General features: G+C 38.0%; 1 protein-coding gene across 2 annotated transcripts in view; it reads left to right on the plus strand.

Moving 5' to 3' along the window:
* Positions 1-20,733, plus strand: part of LOC138760682 (rho guanine nucleotide exchange factor TIAM2) — a 314,168-nt gene that overhangs the window by 181,923 nt on the left and 111,512 nt on the right. For both annotated transcript variants that reach the window (XM_069931610.1, XM_069931609.1), the window contains 5 exons: positions 1,859-2,294; positions 3,527-3,699; positions 7,046-7,270; positions 15,332-15,517; positions 16,997-17,143. In XM_069931610.1, coding sequence (XP_069787711.1) covers positions 1,859-2,294; positions 3,527-3,699; positions 7,046-7,270; positions 15,332-15,517; positions 16,997-17,143 — 1,167 coding nt within the window. The remainder of the gene's footprint in view (positions 1-1,858; positions 2,295-3,526; positions 3,700-7,045; positions 7,271-15,331; positions 15,518-16,996; positions 17,144-20,733) is intronic.

Raw genomic sequence — 20,733 nt, forward strand, 5'->3', positions numbered from 1 at the left:
GCAACCAATTCCAAAGCATGTCTAAGGTGGTTCACTTTCTGATTCATTTTATCAGTTGCAATGATTGTAAAGTTTGAAACTACTGTTTTTGTACTGTTATGAGCCATGTGTAATGAGCAACAATAGACAATGAACTAGATGGTGTTTAATTTTAAAACACTAATTTTATTTCTTATTCTTAAATTGTCCTTAACACTAAATCTATCCCCAACTATGCACAGGTATGTGCGCGTTATACCCAAATCATTACAGTCCAGGCCAAAATCTATGAAGTTACTTCAAGGTTCAGTTTTTCCAATTCAGTGTTGAAGTGTAGGCCTTTGAAATTTGATGCCCAGAATTAATGTTGGGAAAACTGGAGCTGCTACAGACACACATATTCTTCTTGTGTTGACTTTGATGAAATGTTCATCCACCTGAACTGTGGTCACAACATTCCTGGTTCTTTTATAAGCAAGACTCGAACTGGGCGGCCTCCATGAGGCTTCCAAGACCCTAGCACCGACCGGTCTCTCAAAGTAACTTCACTGCTAGTCACACTTAAAATAAAGGAGTCTCTTCAGGTGACCTCCACTGTTGGTCACAATCAAAATGAAGCACTTTGCTTCCCAAAAAGACCCTCCTGGCACAGGCCAATTCACTGAAAAGGCCCATTCATTTACAAAGCATGCTTTGCTCTGAATTCCACAAAAGTGGCTGGCCACAAGAGGCTGTTTTAAAAAAAAAGCTGTTTTCTCTTCAGCAGTCAGCATGGCTCTCCCTTTGCAAAAATCACAATGTCTTTGTAAAGATGTCAAATTCTGGAACAGACTGTGACAACCCTTCCCACAGTTCTTCCAACGTATTGAATTATCGCTGGGCTCGTGTAAAATGTTAAATGTTAACTGACCATTGAGTCCCTCCTGTTGATACTCTCCCTTATGGTGATAATCCTACTTTACAAAAACAGGAGCCCATGATCACTGTCCTTGTTTTATAGTCCTAGTGACCTGGGTACAATCCTAACTTTGTGGTGCTTTCAAGTTCTCCCTTTCCTCTCTGAGCTGTGCCACTGTGTCAACCTAGCTAATTTGTATAAAAGAGAAAAATATTATGCTGAGAATATTTTATGGTGAAACTAATTTAACATTGCAATAACACAATTATGGAAAGAAACAACTTACCTGGTACAATTTATCAAGAAGAAAAATCTAAAAAGTCCAAGGTTGGATGGAGATGTGACTTGTTTCACAGACAAATCTTGGAAAGCAATGGGACAAATTAACATAGTAGAGGCTTCAGTGAACATGGGGACAGCTTGGAGTACAAATAAAATCGGGCTGGCAATCATAAATCTTTCACCACACCTTGAATTTTTCTCATTTGAGGAGAATGTGAATAGAATTTCATGAAAGGTACCAGGGAAGAAGGAACTCATCACCATCCATCTGGAGTGACCGAACATCGTGAGGTTAAGGGTGATGTTCAAAATTCTGAAGCATTTCAAAGCAAGCATTACCATTGTTTAATTAATGGAAACGTTCTAAATAATTGGAAAAAATTTAGAATTTTAATGTTGGAATTGGAGATTCAGCAGTAACTTTCCATCACCTAAAATGAGCATTTAGAGATAGATCACTTTTATTTTAAATTGATATAGTTGTGGTGATTAATGCATACTTTAACAATTCTCAAATAGCTAATTCTACTGTGTTCTCTTTTCCCCGTCTCCTTCCTGTCTGTCCCCATCTACCCCCTCCCCTATCTTTCTTTCTCTTGTATTCCATTACACTCAAATTAAAAATAATAATACTTGAAATGTTTAATCTCTTAAAAAGAGCTTCAGAAATGATTTTTAAAAATCTTTGATTTTTTTCAGGACTCAAGATCAAAGGATGTAAATGAGTATTGTGACAGTGGAATTGATGGGGTGACTGGAGATGCTAGCTCTCCTTCACAGATATCAAGTTCCTTGTGGTCTCCTGGCTTCAGCTACACATTGCCTCCCAGAAGTAACTCTACCAATGCAGTTGGCAATGATGTCCTGAGACAGAGCATTTATGAAAACTTCATGCGAGAATTGGAAATGGGTCGTATGTCTATTGACATTACCGACCCATCCACAGGAAGTGAGGAAACCAGTAGTGATTCCTTCAGTTCATTAGAGCAACTGGATTTGCTGTATGAAAAAGAACAGGGATGTGTACGAAAGGCTGGCTGGTTGTCTTTTAAACCTCTTGTTACACATCAGAAGGAGAGAAAATTGGAACTTGCACCTCGCAGAAAGTGGAGACCATACTGGGTTTCTCTTAAAGGTAACCATAATTAATATAACAAATGAGTATATATGACAATAGCAGTAGACACATAGACGTAAAGTCTGTGTAAGTTGATAGTCGCCATCATTGAACAATATCTTTTTCCTTGGAGAGGTTATGAGAGCTAAATAATACATCAAAAATGATAAATAATTGCTGTAGAGAACAAGGCATCAACATGGAGTTGCTTGATTTGAAGAGATTACAGGTATTGAATGGAATTTTCATATTTAAATGCTAGATCCAAGGGGATTCTGATATTTTTGTATATTTAATGATGGGATCTGTTTTCAGCTGTCATGCTTTATCTTTAGTGCAGAGCATGTATTAAGTCTGGGGCAGATCGTTGGAATAAACCTGCAACACAGACTGCAGATTTTTGCAGTCTAGGTGAATGCTTGTCCAAGTCAACCTGTGCCAATTAGGAAATGCTGGCAGAATAACTGGCTGGACCCGTTTTGTTTGATTCAGTTAATTGAAAATTACTGTATTACTGTGTGGGGGGGCTTTTTAAACTTTAAAATATTTTAAATTAATTTTAATTATAAAGTTTTTTGTTTTGCAAAATTCTTGAATGTTTCTTCAAGACGTGTGCAAGCATTCGATCTCAGCAACAGCTTTGAAAGGTGGTGAGCATGGTACAGCTCTGAACAAGTATCAAATTATTCTGTTAGAGCCCTTGAATTGTACTGAGCCTTGCCTAGCAGTTGAAATCCATCATTCCAAATGAAGACTGCTCAGTATTTAAATCTCCCAAGTGGATATTTTGTCATTGTTATAATATAAAAAAGATACATCCTACAAATTAAGCAATTAAGTGTTAAAAATGCTGTTAACTAATGGCACATCTAGCCAAAGAAATCATACATAGTACAGGTATATGCGTGAGGTAATATATAAAATCCACAAACTGGAAAGATGTACGTACGTTGTATTATTCACTAACAACATCTGAAAATGCTTCTTCCCTCATTTGGTACTTTAGACATTTTATTTTTGTAAAGAGCAGAAATATTTAGTATTGACTTGAGTATTGTGATCTTTCAGTCTCACACAGATAGTTTGTGATGTAAATCTGTAAGAATTTTAAAGAAAACCTATTTAGAATGTAACTTTCACTTTATAGAGGGAACTAACCTAAAGGGGGTTGAATATCTCCATCCTGTTGTCCTCTGCAACAAACATGTTGAATTGCATTTTCAATTACATTTCTTCTTATATTTTTAAAGGTTGCACCCTGTTATTTTATGAGGCCAATGGGAAAAACTTCATGGAGCAGAGCAGTGTGCCGAGATATGCCTTGTTCGCTGAGGATAGCATTGTACAGCCTGTACCAGAACATCCGAAGAAAGAGAATGTGTTCTGTCTTAGTAATGCCTTCGGGGATGTCGTCCTATTCCAGGTTCTTACTGATAATTTACTGAGAATAACTGAAGGGACACCTCCAAGGCAAATGGGAAGCTAAATAATTCAACTTAAATTTTTTAGTATATAACAATCACCTTTAAACAACCCATTCAATGATCTAAGATGATCCACAGGTAGGGCCATAACAATACATGAAAAGTGAGCAAATGAGGTGATCATTAATGAATAGTTATGTTGCAGACTAAATATAGGGAGGTCAAACAGGGAGGCCTTTAAGTCCAGTAAATCTTTAATAAATTACGAAGCTTTTATAGTGAAGTACATTTTCAGAATGAAAACTCATCAAATAAAACATGATGCAATGAGCACAAACTTTCTGATTGTATTGAAAATGGCATTTGTGACAAGGTAAGATATTTATTATACTATAAAACACAAATTAAGCTGACATTAAATGAACCTGTGAATTTATTTTGTTTCCTAGTGGAGTCTGTCTCTTGAATTTTAAAAAATGCATGTAGTATTATGTATCTAATTTATTTCATTGTTTAGTTCCTTGATTGGTCAGATTAATGAACATGGTGACATTAAGGGAAAATAAATTTAATTTACAATTTATTCACTTGATTCTTTTCCTCTGATTCTGTCAGATGATTTTATACTTCCAAAATTAATTTGATCTTTGTATCACAGCTTTTGTTTTGCATTTGGGGTTTCTAAAACAGCTTGTATAACTGAATGGAGAGTATGATCTAATTTTATGTTTAGACATACGGCATGGTTACAGGCCATTTTGGCCCACAAGGCAGTGCCACTCAATTAACCCATGACCCCCTCCCCCCCACCCCCAGTTCAGTTTGTTTTGAACAGTGAGATGAAACCAGACACTTCCTCTCACCTCCGAGGAGGGGAAACCTACGCAGACACGGGGAGAACATACTAACTCCTGACAGTGCGGGATTCAAACCCTGGTTCCTATCGCTGGTACTGTAGCAGCGTTACACTGACCAGAGTGCTAACCATGATCTTTTAAAGAATATTATTGTCTACTTTCCCATCATGACTTACAACAAATGGCAGACATGTGACTAGTGAGTAAAATTGTAAAAGGATTCAACAGGATACAGACCTGTTGAAAATATGGGCAGAAAAATGGCAGATAGACTTTAATCTGGACAAGTGTGAGATGTGGCCCTCTTGGGAAGTCAAATACAAGAACTGAGTACACAGCAAATGGTGAGAGCTTTAGGAGCATTGATGTAGAGATGGATCTTGAGGTGCAAGTCTATAGGCTTCTAAAAATTACAACCCAAAGCTTGCAGAGGGATCTGAAAAATGGCAGATGGAATTTAATGCATACATGTGAGGTTTTACATTTTGGAAGGACAAACCAAGAAAAGACGTACATGGTGAATGGTAGAGCACTGAGGAGTCAGGTAAAACAGAGGGATCTGGGAATACAGATAAATAATTCCCTGAAAGTTGTGTCACAGTTAGAAAGGGTTGTAAGGAGAGCTTTTGGCATATTGGCCTTCATAATTCAAAGTACTGTGTATAGAAGCTGGGATGTTATGGTAAAGTTTTATAAGATATTGGTGAGGCCAAATTTGGAGTATTGTGTGCAGTTTTGGTCAACTAACTTCAGGAAAGATAGCAATAAGATAGAAAGTGTGCAGAGCAGATGTACCAGGATGTTGCTGGACTTCGGGAAATGTTACAGGGAAAGGTTAAACAGGTTAGGACTTTTATTCCCTGGAGCATAGAAGAATGAAGGGAGATTTGATGGAGGTATTTAAAATTATGAGGGGAATAGACAGAGTAGATGTAGATAGGCTTTTTCCACTGAGGATAGGTGAGATACAAACCAGAGGACATTGTTTAAGAGTGAAAGGGGAAAAGTTTGGGGAGTATGCGAAGTGGAACTCCTTCACACACAGTGGTGGGGGTGTGGAACGAGCTGCCAGCTGAGTTGGTGAATGTAGGTTTAAATTTAACTTTGAATAGGAATTTGGACAGGTATGTGGATCACACAGTAATGGCGGATGAGTCTTTTCCAAAATTGAATAAAACTAATGCCTGTGTGCTTTAATAAATTGAGTAATTCAATCTACAATTGCACAACACCTCTCTCACATATTACTTCTTCCTTGATTGGTGATGCAGCACACAAGCGGTGATGTCACGTCGCTTCCCTTGCTGGGCCATTTGCCCATTCAGACTGCAGGAGAGGGTGGCCCGGGTAATTGTCGTGGGCGGGCATTTTCACATCACCGGTTCACAGGAGGGTTCCTGGTAAAATTTCCTGGGAATCCCCATTTTACACAGCAGAGTGAAAAGGCTTTAATGAGAGTTGTAGATAGTACCAGAGGACTTGGCTTTAAGGTGAGAGAGGAAATGTTTTGAGAGAGATTTATAAGCAAGTTTTTTTAAGAATGTTGAGCCCCTGGAAGTCACTGTCAGAAGTGGTGAAACTACATAGGACAGCAATGTTTAAGAGCATTTAGACAGGCACATGAAAAAGCAGGGAATTGTACAGATAATGCAGATTGGATTAGTTAATTTTGGCACCACGGTGGCACTAATGCTGTGGGTTGTTGGGTGCTGTTCTTGTGCTGTTTTTAATAGGCCATTCTGGTCCATGAGCCTGTACTGCACAAGTACACCCATGTGACCAATAACATTCTAATCTTGAACATTTTTGGAATGGGGTGGAAACTGGAGCACCCAGTCCTGTTCTCGGTCCATGTAGTGAAACTGAACAATAGAGGTCAGAAAAGTTTCTGATTTTAATTTTAGCTGCAAAGTTAACTGACTAAAATAGTATTGCAATAGTATTGCTTGTGAATGAAAGAACAAACAATCCATTCAACCATTTTGATTGTTTTGCTTTGATGTTAAGAATTTTAACTGCATGGTTTCCTATGGTACCATTTATGTGCCCAAATACCTGCTACAGAACTTCAGTGAAATTAACTGGAAGCAAATCTAAAGTTCTGGTTAAAACCAAGGCCAATTCCAGTATTCTTGTTAGTACCTTGATTAGGATGAGGATTGAATCTTAGATCCCCAATCCTTGTAACACTATCTATTAGTGTAAAGTGTAAGTAATTTCTCATGCCTTCATCTGATCTCCAATCTATCATTTCCAAATGAAGCAAGAGTAATGAAATTTTAACCTTGCAACATTAAAGTACATATTGATAAAAGTCATGAACCATATTGTCACATTTTACATTCAAATATAGTCATAGATTTTTTTTTTTGTGCAACATTTATCTCAGCTTCTAATTAATTTTACCAAGAGAATTTCTGGTACATCTTCAGTGGTTTACAAGGATCCGATGTTTTAAAGTTTGGCGATGCTGTGGTTTGTTTTTCAGGCAATGAGCCAAACTGACCTTGAGAATTGGATCACAGCGATACACTCTGCATGTGCATCAGTGTTTGCAAAGCAGCATGGGAAGGAGGACACTGTCAAGTTATTAAAAAATGAAACTAAAAGTTTCATGCAGAAGATTGATATGGATGGAAAAATGAAGAAAATGGCAGAGTTGCAGCTGTCCATTGTAAATGATCCCAAAAGCAGGAAGGCAATTGAAAATCAGGTATGCTTAGCTTAAATCTTAATGTTCTCTGGGAATTGAATAACTGAAATTGGAAAGGTAATGCATACATAGGCATATCTAAGGTATGGCAGATGCACATGCACTTGGCACCACTTGAAAGGGGTACCACTGGCCTCGCTTTGCCTGCGCAAAATTGAACTCCCAAGTCCAACAAAGGGGTGGAGTGTTGCTGGAGTTTGCCAGAGCAGTGCTCTGGCACCTCGTGGACCCCCTCAGGGCGTCAGTGGCAGATCAATGCAAAATCAATGGCTGTCTTTGCTACCTACAATCCCCCACTCAGGCGGAACTGATCTACCAGCACCAGGGAAAAAGAAATGTATGTTGCGCGACCCTTCCACGCGGCCCCTTCCCCCCACCACCCAAAAGCCATGGTCAGCAAGACAGAAGCAGTTTGGGGCCGGGAGTTAAATGGAGGCTGCAGCCTTGATGATCCACTTTCCCATCTCTCCCCCTCATGCGCACCCCCTCTCTCTTCTCTCCTTTCCTTCTGGTGCTGGCAGCTTGTGTCTCAGATTAAATGCATGGTGCTCCCCACTCCCTCCTGGAATTAAACCCCATCCAGGATAGAGGGTCCCTTTTCAATCAGCAGGCCTGTGGTTCTGTTCAGTGGCATCATCGTTTTATCAGGAGGCACTGCCCAAAAAATGCACACACCCATAAATGTAGCCCAAGACCTGCAACTCACAAGCGCTTAGAATTTTCTGCAGCCGATCTTCAAAACTAGCCCACTTGTTGGTGGAAATCACCCAACTGACCACCATATTTGCATTTTTTTTTTAAAAATGGGGCACACAATTTCAATCTTTGCCCTAGGCGTTATTTTACCTAGAAATGCCACTGAATGCATGTTATTAGAGATCATTTAAATTTTGCAATGCAATAATGAGAAAAAAAACTTGCCTATAATAACCTGTCAAAGATCTCGTGCAGGAAGTGAAAAAAAAATAGCAAATATAATTCCAGTCATCGAAGGAGTGGAGGACTTGCACACTCAGGCAGTACATAATAAGTGATAAAGTATTAAACATCTAGAGAAATGGACGGGTGGAGCACATCCACAGATCGCTGAAATTAGCAATATTGTTGAGAAGATCATGAGATGCTTGACTTTGTTGACTGACTTAAAGAATATTATACCAGGGAAGTTGTGCTGGAACTGAAAAGCTAAGTAAGATGTAGTCACCAAACTACGTGAATGATGTGATAGCACCAGGGAATTGGTAGGTTGATGACTTTGAGTAATGAATGAAGACTGGATGGCTGGGGTAATTTGCCACAAGAGAAAATGCAGAGATGTATAACATTTAAAAAAAAAACGAGGACAAGATGAGCTGAAAAGCCCTGCTTTCCTTAGTGAAGTCAAAAACCTATGCACATAGTTGGTGGGAGATTTAGAAAGAAGTTGAGGGAGTTTGTGTTTGCCACAAGTGGGATTTGAAGCATTATACCCACAAGGTCATGGAGGCAGAAATCATCAATGTTGTTGAAGCTCATTAAGATGAGAAAAGTGCAAAGACTGGGCCAAGAGCTGGGAAGTGGGAGTAGTTTAAATGACTTTTGTTTTGTCTAGCAAGAAAAAAAAGACCTCCATCTGTCATCTACGTTTTGTGGTTAGCACAGTTATTGTGGACATGTGCAAGAATTTCACTGTTATGGCACAATCTGTGCTTGAGTCAGTGTATTAAATTCTCCCATGGGTTTCCAATCATTTCTAATGTTAAAATATTTTGAATGAATATTTCACAAAATAAAAAAAAATCTCCATTTAATTAATGTGATTCTATGGGGTAACTGCTAGATGGATTTTCTAACCTTGGACCAACAGGTACTGAAACAGCAAAACACCGAATTAGCAATGAACATTTGAATTGTCCTTGGCTGTGGATGTTGATTAAAAATTAATTATTGCTTATTGACTGATCCAAATGTGTGCCAAATGTGATCTCTAAGAATGAACATTTAATGATTTTTTTGTGTGTGTGTCATGGAATCCACAACTGCAGCAGTTGTGTGTCTCTGGTGAATGAACCTATCAAGCCTTCCACATTTCTACTTTGGCTGTACTATAATTTGGATTCTGACCACACTTTCTATAGCTTAGACAAAGTAAAAAATGTTAGAATGGATTCATAACTAACAATACTTGAAAACAATTGCTCAGGTCTGTAGTATTCAGTATTGAGTACTGTGAATTCTGCTTAAATTATTCTGGGGTTATTCCTAAATTAATTGAACAAGTACAGATCAAGCTTTGGACGTGACTTCAATTAGAGCTCACCAATGGATGTCACATTTAGATGGCAATTAACACTCTTCTGAAATCTCCAGCAATGTAAGAAGCATTGAGCTGTTAACTACCCAGGTGGAATATGTGATGTTGCTCTTTAATTTAAAAAGGCCAAGGATAGACAGGTTAGTGTGGGTCTGGGAAGGGGAGTTGAAATGACTTGCGGTCTGGAGTTCAGGATGGCCACTGCCGACAGAGCACAGATGCTCTGTGAAACAATCCCCAAGTCTGCACAAATTCCACATACAACACGTGGGAAGTCCACAACTCAGTGGTATGAACATTAAAAGTTGCTTTTATTCTTAACCCTTCACATCCCCATCCTGCCTACCACCTTTTCTTACCTATCTTCCTCTTCAGGTTCCATCTTCTACCCACATTTCATCAACATAATGTACTCCCTTAAGTTCCATCGAGTTCAATCTATCTCTGACCTCTCCCCTAATAGTTGCAATTATACCTCCATTATCATCTTATCAGATTCCAGTAATTACAGGTGGCCTTTATTTCCACTCATCACCCCCTCAGCTGTCTCCCTGCTTCATCTTGCATGACTCCTCTTCCACCACTTGACCCTTTGGTCTCTTGCCTTTTCCCTTTGTCTGGCACATGCCAATCAACTGTCTCTGTCTCCCAATTCTACCCTTCAATCTCCCCATATATCAAGCATATTTAAAAAAAATAGATATACAAGGTGCTATTAAGATTTTAAGCAAACATAATGTTTTGCTTTGAACTTTATTTATCAATGTCTTTGATGCCACCCTTCGCTTCTCCCTTGTTCACCAATTGCCTTCTAGTCCTGGTCTACCCCTCCAGGCCTGTCATTAGACTGACTGCCCACTGTACTCTGAGCCTTGATGAGGAGTTCTCACCTGAAACATCAAGAATTCTCCCCCCCCCTCCCACCCACACTGATACTGATCGAACTGCTGAGTTTCTCCAGCAAATTGATTTTTTTATGCTACATATTCCAGCATCTGTACTCTTTTGTGTGCCAGATTCAAGAGTTTGCATTGATTTACTGCAAGTTTGGCCATACTTAAGTGAATTGAAGTACAGGGCCAGAGACAGAATGGCCTTTTTTTTTCTTTTTATGTTCCATGAAGCTAATTGATCTAAGAGTCAATGTGATATTGTTCTAACCCCTTCTGTATTGCAATACAGGAGTGAATGCTGCTGTATCCCATGACTGAACGTATTCATTCAGTGCATTTGTACTGGGGAAAAGGAAATGCATCTTTCCTTCAAATTTTAATGTTATTTTGAGCATGTAAACAAGTCAGGCTGAAACTAAACATACAAAAATAAACTCTTGCTTTTTCTACTGGAGGAATAAATTAGATGTGTTATTTGCATTCATTGAGTCAGCTTTTTTCCATGTACCTTGTTTGCCATGGATATAGACATAATATCCTGCAGTATGATGAATGATGCCTTTATGTGTCTTGGTTGAACAAACTCTTGCATGGTGACGTTCTTGTTTCCCTGAAAAGATCATTGCAGGGTGGGTTTGGAACAAGAGCAGGAAATGGTGAAGGAAACCTTCTCTGAGGTCTCTAAGTTTTTCCTTTAGGGGTAAACTAAGCTGTACAAGGAAAATCAGAGCAAAGCTTGAGAGTATCACATGGAATTGCTCTGAAAATATTGAACAATTAAAATTGGTACCAGTTAACTTTTAGATTTTACAGGATACTGTGTGAGTTTAAAAAAAAACATACCTTGAACAGTATGCTATAAAAAAAAGTGGAATGGGGTCAGTGTTCAACATGCATTGATATTTTTACTTTACTATCAGATTTCAAACTAATGAAACAGCAAGCCTGATGATCTGATGCTATGAAAACTATTCCCTTTGAATCATCCCCATAGGGAGCAGAGGCTTGCAGGTTACAATGAAACGTGGTCTGTGGATCATTATGTCCGTGGCAGAACAAATTTCAAATCTACACAGGTTCGATCGAACTCATAAGTGGCCATTTTATTTATAAAAGGCTCATCTTCTGGAAATCAATGCATGCATTTGTGGGGCTGCTTTAATTAATGGCTTGACTGCTTAAAAAAGAGATGCACATAAAGGGGCATGTTTTCAGTAGAATTCTAAAATGTTATGTTGATTAAGCATGTTTATATTGAGCATGCTGACGTCAAAGACGTTGGTAAAGATCAAAACAAATCATTACCTTTTGTAAAATCTTAATAGTACCTTGTATATTTTTTTTAAATATGCTTGATATATTTCTTAGAACATCCTTCATGAAATAAAGCAAAGGCCATTTGTTCATTAGCTTTATTTTTGGAAACCAATAGTTAACTCTTGAGTCTGGAAAGACCTAAAAAAAATCAGAGAATGATGAACTCCAAGTTCTGTAAATGGGATACAAATTTGGAATTAAAGGAACTTTTATCAAGTAGTTATTTCTGAATGCTAGAAGTTGACAATAGAAAATAAATATTAACTGTTGAGCAGTTCCACCTACTGGTTCAATTCAGAACCGATTGAACCCAGCACCAAATTGGAACTTGCGGCTGGCATTTTCCCCATTGTTATTTGCATTAAGAAGGTAATTTATTTTATTTGTCTCAGCAAATGAGAAATGTTAAATAAAAGCTCTGATTTAAAAAATATATATAATCTTAAATGCAAAACCTTCACAACTATTGGCTTGGAAAGCTCGTATTCAGTAAAATGATTGATGGATTTATCTTAGATGACTTTGTATAATTCATGGATTAATAAGACAGAAATGCAAATTTCATAAACCCAAGCATAGCATCTGAAGACCTTAATTTTAGTTCATTAAATACATTTGAATGAAATGACATGAAAATATTGGTGCTATAAAAATCCACCTGGTTAATTTATGCCTCAGAGAGGGATGTCTACTGCTGCACCCCCAACCTGCCCTATAAATAACTGCAGACTTGCAGGGCTGTGATTGACTATTAATTCTGCACTGAAGTGACCAAGTATTTTGTTTATGGGCAGGTTGCCATTGGCAACTAATGTTTGACTTTCTAGTGTACCCATATCCCTAAAAATTTTAAGCAAGGCACAGGACTATATATAACTTATTTTAAAAGGATTTTACTCTAGACAGCAATAAATCTTTAATTTTTTTATAGTAATATGGTTTAATATATTTGTAATGTTGTGCATTTGCTTCATGATATTAGAGATGAAAATGGTGACAATAAATTACAGCATCTTTTTAAAAATATCTAATGTTTGCTTTCTTTTTATAAACTTCAATGCATGTTGGGAAAACAATCTGATTTTTAAGTTGTTGAGGTCCATTGCATAGAACCAAAAAGTAAGGAAACTATTTAGACTTGAATTACTAAACTTTCTAATAGCCACTGGCTCCTTTTTAGTGTTTTCAGTATATTTTATATACAGTACATATTTTCTTACAACATAGGTGGCCATTCAGATACGTCCTCTCAGAGCACTCCCTTCAGCCTCATTCCCCCATTTATTTGCCTGTAACCCTGTACTGTCTGCATGCTTATTTATTCTTGCCTGATTCTTCCTCCACCTAAGTATATTAGGGGCAATTTACGGTAAACAGTTAACCTAACAACCATTCTGGTTTTGGAATGTGGAAGGTAACCAGAGAACTGATAGAGTTCACAAGCAAGAAGTGTCACTGCGCCACACCCATAATGTGGGAACTGGTTCTCTCAATCAAAAATAAATACCTTTTATTAGTTTGCTTGGTGCAAACAGCATGCTGAGACTTTTTGAACGTATGTAAAATAAACCAGAAGCTATTGATTCATTATATAAAACTGGACATGGTTTTTGAAAGGCTATGTTGTCCATTGTAGATAGCAACTGAAATATGTTGTGACTGCCGTTTTGATTGAGATTGATGACTTGATGTTGAGTTGGAACTTTGCAGGTGAGATGCTATTATAAAATTGAAGGTATTTCAACATAAATTTGGTAATGCATTCCAATCAATCTGAGCCTGATCAGGAGCTTCAGCTGAAGATGTCCATGAAACTTTTTTTTTTGTAATTCTTTATTTATCGCACTATGAACCATATCAACCAATATATTTACAGATGCATCTCTTTAAATATTCACAGTGACATTTTCACTTTTTTTCCCCATCCCTCCCTTCCCCCTTCCCACCCCCACCAAAAACAATAAATATTGAACATATAAAATACAATAAAATAATATCTTTATACAAAAGGAATACAAACAAAAAAGACGTATCATCTACTTATACACATTAAATCTGCTCGTGTTTATCTTCTTATCATTTTAGGTGGTGGTGCTCCTAGGCCTACTCTTTCTGTTATGTACCAGATATGGTTCCCAGGTTTTTTCAAACATTGTAACTTTGTCTTTTAAATTATATGTGATTTTTTTTTCCCCAATGGGATACACTTAAACTTGGTTATATATTCCGTTAATGTTTATAGTCATACAGTCCAATATGGCCATCTTATAATCTTTATTTTCACTTCCACCGCTTCACCACCTCCATCCCTTTTTTTCCATTACTATTTTAAAGTTTACCTTTTTAATCTCAATATATGACAGCGCACTTAAGACATGAAATACCCCAACAATCCCCACAAACAATAACCCTTTAACCCCAAATGAACCTCCCCTCCTTGGATTGCCCCTTGTCCCTTGACGGCAACCACAGCTCCCCTTACCATTCAGTTTGCGAACTTACTCGCAAGCGTCAACCGATTTCGCAGTGACCATTATTCTCGTCCCCCCCAGCCTCCCCCAGAGAACATTATTTTCCTGTACATATAACAAAGCTCTCTTTTTCTCCTTTCTTCATCTTTATATATACATTATCTTTATATTTTTACATATTTTTGTATATTTTCTTGCCCCCCCCCGATGTCCATGAAACTTGAGTGTGTTTCCTCAATTATCATTGGGATTAAAGGACGCCTCAATAATGGTGTAAAATCAGTTCTTCCCATGAACCTCCCTTTATTCATTTGATGCTGTGTTTACCATATGAATGTTCTTTTGTTTTTTTTGTGAACACTTTAAAAATTTGCACTGAAGACCTTTTTAAAGAAAAAATATTATTTCTGCACTTCAGAATAGAACTTCTGATAGAAATGTTTGGCTGCAGATAACGTGGTGGAAAAATAATAAGCCTGAAGCTTTGACAGAGGAAAAATTTTGCAGCCCCTTTTAAAGTAATTTCATAATATTATTAATTTAGGAACAAGAAGTTCATCCATTATCACAACCAAAAAATTCTTTTAGTTGGGACATCTGCAGTTTGTGACTCACTTTGTTTAATTTATCCACACACTGGAGTCAGTAATCGAGGAATTGTTGTTGGGCAAAAGACCGTTTGTGACTAACTGCGAATTGATAAGGAATTGAAGAATATATGATTTTTTTTCCTCCTTACAAATAAATGTCTTCAGTACATATTTGCCAGTACAAAGTGGGCTTGCATTAATTCTTTGTTTAATGCATGGGTTAATGATTATCAAACGCAAATGATAATTCGGGTTATTTATGATATCCAAGTAGTGTTTTCTAGCCATTGAAGATTTGTCAAGATCTTGTAGTTTCGATTGACACACAGGATATTGGAGATTGTTGAGAGTATCTGCAAATCTTTGATTTTGACTGAATAAACTCAGATTTCCAAATAAATTAATTTCTTAGAAGTTATTTTGAATAGCAATTGCAGATAAGCCAACTCGTGAATTGAAAGGTATGGTAACTCTTCCATTGAATGCTCTAAACCCAGATCCAACAGTGGGACCATAACCTGGAGAAGTTTAATGTGGATCTGTTTCGAATGCGCTGCTACCTGGCCAGTCTTCAAGGAGGTGAGCTGCCCAATCCCAAGAGTCTCCTCGCAGCAGCTAGTCGGCCTTCCAAACTGGCTCTAAGCAGGCTGGGCATCTTCTCCGTCTCTTCATTTCATGCTCTGGTAGGGATGGTTTCATATCTTGTGTAGTTAATTGTTCCCATGGTTTGATCTTTGCACATTTAGCACTATACTTGCAGCAACATGTATAAGGTTATACTTTCAGGTTTATAGTAGAAGAAATCTTCTAGTCAGATATACTTCTCATCAATAACTTGCTAACTCAGTTTTAAATATTATTGCAGCCAGACCAAATTGGTGAGTGAGGTGAGAGTAACTGTACTTGACACCATGTTGCAGTGGAGAGACCAAAATTAATGGCTGTTATAAGGAAAAATTTCAGTGATTGGATGAAATGCCACAGAGTATCCTGGACCCAAGCTTCATTAATGAATTTCTTTCCAGAGGGAAGTGGGAATATTTACCAATTACTGCACAATGTTCAATTTCATTTGCAACTCCTCACCAAGTGAAGTTGTCTATGCCAGGGTCCAGCTGAGCCTAGGTGACATTTAGGTATGGGCTGATAGGGGCAAGTAACTATCGCACATTAAGTGTCAGGAATGACTGTCTCCAAAATCTTTCCTTAAACATTACATTTCTCTCCACTTTCAGTTAATTCCATATGCACTTCATCTTCCATTTAATTACCTTCATTATAACCATAGAGCCATTTACGGAGCGGAAACAGGCCATGTTGGCCTTTCGAGTCCGCACCGGTTCATTTTCTAATGTCTGTGCAAAATCTTTCTGATGCTGTTTGACAGTGATGGTGGTGCCATTTAATATCCCATGGTTAATATTGTTCAGCACAAGTGGACTCGCCACCTATAAACGCAGGTCACATGTTGTAGATCCTGTGATGTGGGAACGCAGCACTTGTCAGTTCTTCAAATCGCACGCTACCCTGATTTTGAAATATGCCACCTGATCAGGCTCATCAGTTTAAGTCCTAGAATTCTGTACTCATCAGCATTGTCGAAGCACATTCACCAAAAAAGAAGTATTAAGGTGCTGCCTCACCACCACCACTTTCGTAAGGATAGGTGAGGGTGAATAATAAAAACTGGTCTTGCATAATCTCTTTGATCCAGATTGAATGTCAGAGCACATCAATGACATCACCTTTTGGAACCACTCTCAGCTGCCAACATCACATTTTGTCTCATACAATCTCTCTTGGTCTCCACTATATTGGCAGATGTTCCCTTTGTTTTCTCCACCTCCCCCTCTTCTCTGCTGTGAAAAATTGGACTTCTCAAGCAATGAAGGAATTGTTAATAACTTTACTGAGCTCAACTTCAGGGAAACTGTCACTGTGAGTGAGATATAAGAATTACTTCCATTTTCCAGCTCGAGTTTTGTATCACTATTGCTGCTTTGAAGTTTTATTGAAGCCAAATTGATGTTAATTATATTTTTATACTGTCATATTGAAAATACATACAAATACGAAAGATTTAGAATCTATAACAAATTCTAAAAAGTAATTCTCTGTGGCAATTGAAAAAAACATTTCACATGGTCTGTTTTCTATTGAAGAATTGTTCAAGAGATGAAGCTACACTCAGAAGAAGAACACTCTCTTTGTCTCAACGAATAAGAAGTAAAAAGGGTGTATTTTCTTCATTGAAAGGATTGGATGATCTGGGAAGAAAAGCAAAGGAAAAGGGACCACCAATTATACAGGCATGTTTTCTACTTTGGAACAGAAAAATTAGTTTTTTCTTTAAACAAAATATTTCAATAGTTGCATTTATCTACATGTTACAAGCACTTTTTTTGTCATGGAATTCTGAATAAAGTCCGAGAGAGAATTCTCTATAACTTGACATGGTTATTGAGTAACTTACTGTATATTTTGGCGTATAAGTCGAGTTGTGAAACCCTCAAAAAATGGGGGTTGACTTGTACACAGGATACACTTTTGAGACCTTAAATTTAGTTAAAAATCCAATCTACGCTGATCCGGTGTATAAGGCGACCCGTGAAAAATGGATTTGGCATATAAGTGGACCCTTGAAAAACCAAATACAAACCCTTCTGCGACAGTGTTGTTTTCAATAAAAACCTCAACACAATTTGCACTCTTCAAAATCACTCAGGCTATCATCGTCTGAAACAAAGATGGTGTCAAGCACATCTATACCCTCACTGTTTAAACAGTCATCATATGGATCCCAGTCTATATCCGATGAGGCGGTTTCAGCTTCGTTATCAGTGTCCCAGAATAAATCATTAATTGTGCCATCAATTGCACAGGAGATACTGCACATTTTAAATGATTTTATCACAGTCTGTACTTTAACTTTATCCCATGTCTTGAGCTTGAAGTTAAACAGCATATCAAGTGATGCAGCATGCATTACTCCGCCCTTTGTAAGCAACTTTTCTGCACTCAACTTCCATGTATTCCATTCGTCGTGCACATGGTCTGTGAGTGGCTTGTTCAAGCAGTCATTGAAAGGTTGCAATATAGATGTCAAACCACTCGGGATAACTGCCATGTAAGTATCATGTATGCTAATCTACTTTTAGACTTCTCAGTTAAGTGGCTACAAAATGTAACCCAGACCAAACTCCACTCTTTGCATAAACCCCCTGTTTCATACATTGTTTCTCCATTATTTTACACCATTTTCATCCATCCATCCTTTCTCATGAAAATATACAAAAATACCTGCAAAGAATTTCATTTTCAATTTAATTTTGTGTTTGAAGATTACCATGGGTCTTAATTTTGTCCTGTCGGCCATGCACAGTAACACCTGTGTAAGTCTGGTCCTTTCATGACCTATATTTCTGGTTTGCACAGTTTTAACACCTCTCCATTCCACTGTTCATTGCCTATCATGTCAAAATTCATGGGGGTTTCATCCATGTTTCTAATATTTGATAATGCAAACTGATGTTTATGCCGGTTTATTAACTGGTGAAAACTTACAACTTTATGATCAAGATCTTTTATTAATTTCTGTGCAATTATTGTTTTTTGTTGTAATACCAGATATTTTCTGTTCATAAAATGATTGCACCAGCCTACTGTAGCCTCAAAATCTTTACTGAGGTCTGGGTGCAACTTGGCCCACTATTTCAGGTGACTATGTAACAGTCACGAATCCATTCTGCAACGTGATTTTCCAACTCTGGCCAACAAGTGATTCCTTTTCTCAAAGAACATGGCCTTTTTGGTAATTTACTTAGTCTCTTCTTTCTTCCTCCATTCTCTTACCAACTTCTCATGCACATCAAATTTTCTTGCGGTAGTGCAGTTGTTGGTTTTCTTAACCATTTCTATCACTTTCATCGTAAAGCTCCCTTCATATTTTCATCGAGTGTTATAACCATATAACCGTTTACAGCACGGAAACAGGCCATGTCGGCCCTTCAAGTCCGTACCAGTTCACTTGAACAACTCCACTAGCTCCTCCGCAAACTCCTGAGGAAGTAGAGGCTTTCTTCATGATGCCATTAGTGTGTTGGTTCCAGGAAAGATCTTCCGAGATAGTGACTCCCAAGAACCTACACATTTGCTCATCCTCTCCACCTCTCTGTTCAGAAACCTGAGACCCATAGGCTTTGTGTTAATGGATCCTCCATGAGAGTAATCACCTCCAATCAATCAATGCGATCTATAGGGGTCAACATATATGCCATTCCATGGCCCATCTCAGGCATCGCTAGCTTTGCGGGGTCGACTTGTATGCTGGTCAGTGGGGCACCTGAAGTAGCTGGAAAATGGGGGTTGACTTGTATGCTGGATCTACCATAAAACCCTTAAAATTAGTCTGAAAAAGGATGGGTGGGTGTCGACCTATATGCTGAAATATATGGTAATTCATCTGGAGTTTTTTTTTTAAACTTGTTTTTGTAGTTAAAATTAGGGATTAAGGCTTAACAAAACTGAAAACCAAAAACAAGCTGAAAATGCTAGAAATGCTCAGCTGGTTGGGCATTTTCTGGACAAAGGAAGAGAAATTACTTTTCAGATCACAGACTAGTCAAGCAGCAAACTATGCTGTCGAACTGACATCACAAATCACCGCGACAAATATAATGTAATCTTGCAACCTTTTGAAGTAGATGACAAAACCAATCTTGTGTCCCCTCCACTGTTGATCAGCTTGGAGAAACTGTCCTTTACCTGATTACTTAACAACCCAGCTGCCATAGGACATTACAAGCAACAATTTTCAACATTGCCTCACCTGTATTCTACCCCACACTCCCTCTTCCCACCCCAACTCATTCCCTGACATTATTTGGACTGGTGTTCTTACAGCATGTTTACCCCCACTGATGTTTCACTTTTGTATGCCGCCTCTTAGCAAATTTATCCACAAGTACAACAATAATTTTATTGCTCCTAGTCTTCTGCAATACTGAGCCATATCCTTGCCAATTTATAAATAGTTTATTGTTAATTTCTGGATGAGAAAATATATCTAAACTGATAGAAATGTTCATATATTGTAAAGTACAGAGTGGCAATTACTTATACCAATCCAAGCACAAAGTTGCAATATAATTTTGGGAACATTTATTTTCATTTTGAGGACAGGTAAACTCTTATCATATCTAATTTTGTAAAGCAGTGACCATAGAAATCTATCTTGAAATGTGTGTTAGAATTGTAATGCATCACATCGAATAGAATTTCAGAATGCATTAGTTTGAGCTATTGTTGGGACCACACAGTGTATCCAATATGTGCTGGTATTGGAGATAGTGAATTATCGGGGTTGTGAATGGGGAACATCAATGATGTCTCATTGGCCAGTGGTGAGCTGCCTACCTGCTTTGAGCCTATCCCATTTGACATGACTTAATACAATTGAGGATGCCTTCTAGTTGAAGGCTTGACCTCCAACTCCTCTGGGACTGCAACAATTACTTCTCTAATGGTGTCATGGACGGACACATTCCCACAAGTTGCTTGGCGTGGGTGAGGTTATGCTGATTTATTCTTCTTGTTGGCTCACTCACTCTCTCCCACTAAACCATTCTGAGATTTGGGTTGGTGTATCCAAGCCAGGCCAGTGTATCCAAGCCAAGCTTGGTGATGGACAATGAATTCCCCCGCCCAATACAATTCATGGCCCTTCTGTCTGTGCTATTTCTAATTTTGTTCACCATGTGGCAGGACTAATTCATCAATTGAAAGTCCGCAGGTGGTTATCAGAAGTTAGGTTTCTTTCCTACCACGAGGCTTTGGTGTTGAGGCTTTCTGGGGCTCATTCCTCTCGTCCGTATACCACTGTGCATTTGGTGATAGGAGA

Source organism: Narcine bancroftii, chromosome 4, assembly GCF_036971445.1.
Source record: "Narcine bancroftii isolate sNarBan1 chromosome 4, sNarBan1.hap1, whole genome shotgun sequence".
Taxonomy (NCBI): Eukaryota; Metazoa; Chordata; class Chondrichthyes; order Torpediniformes; family Narcinidae; genus Narcine; species Narcine bancroftii.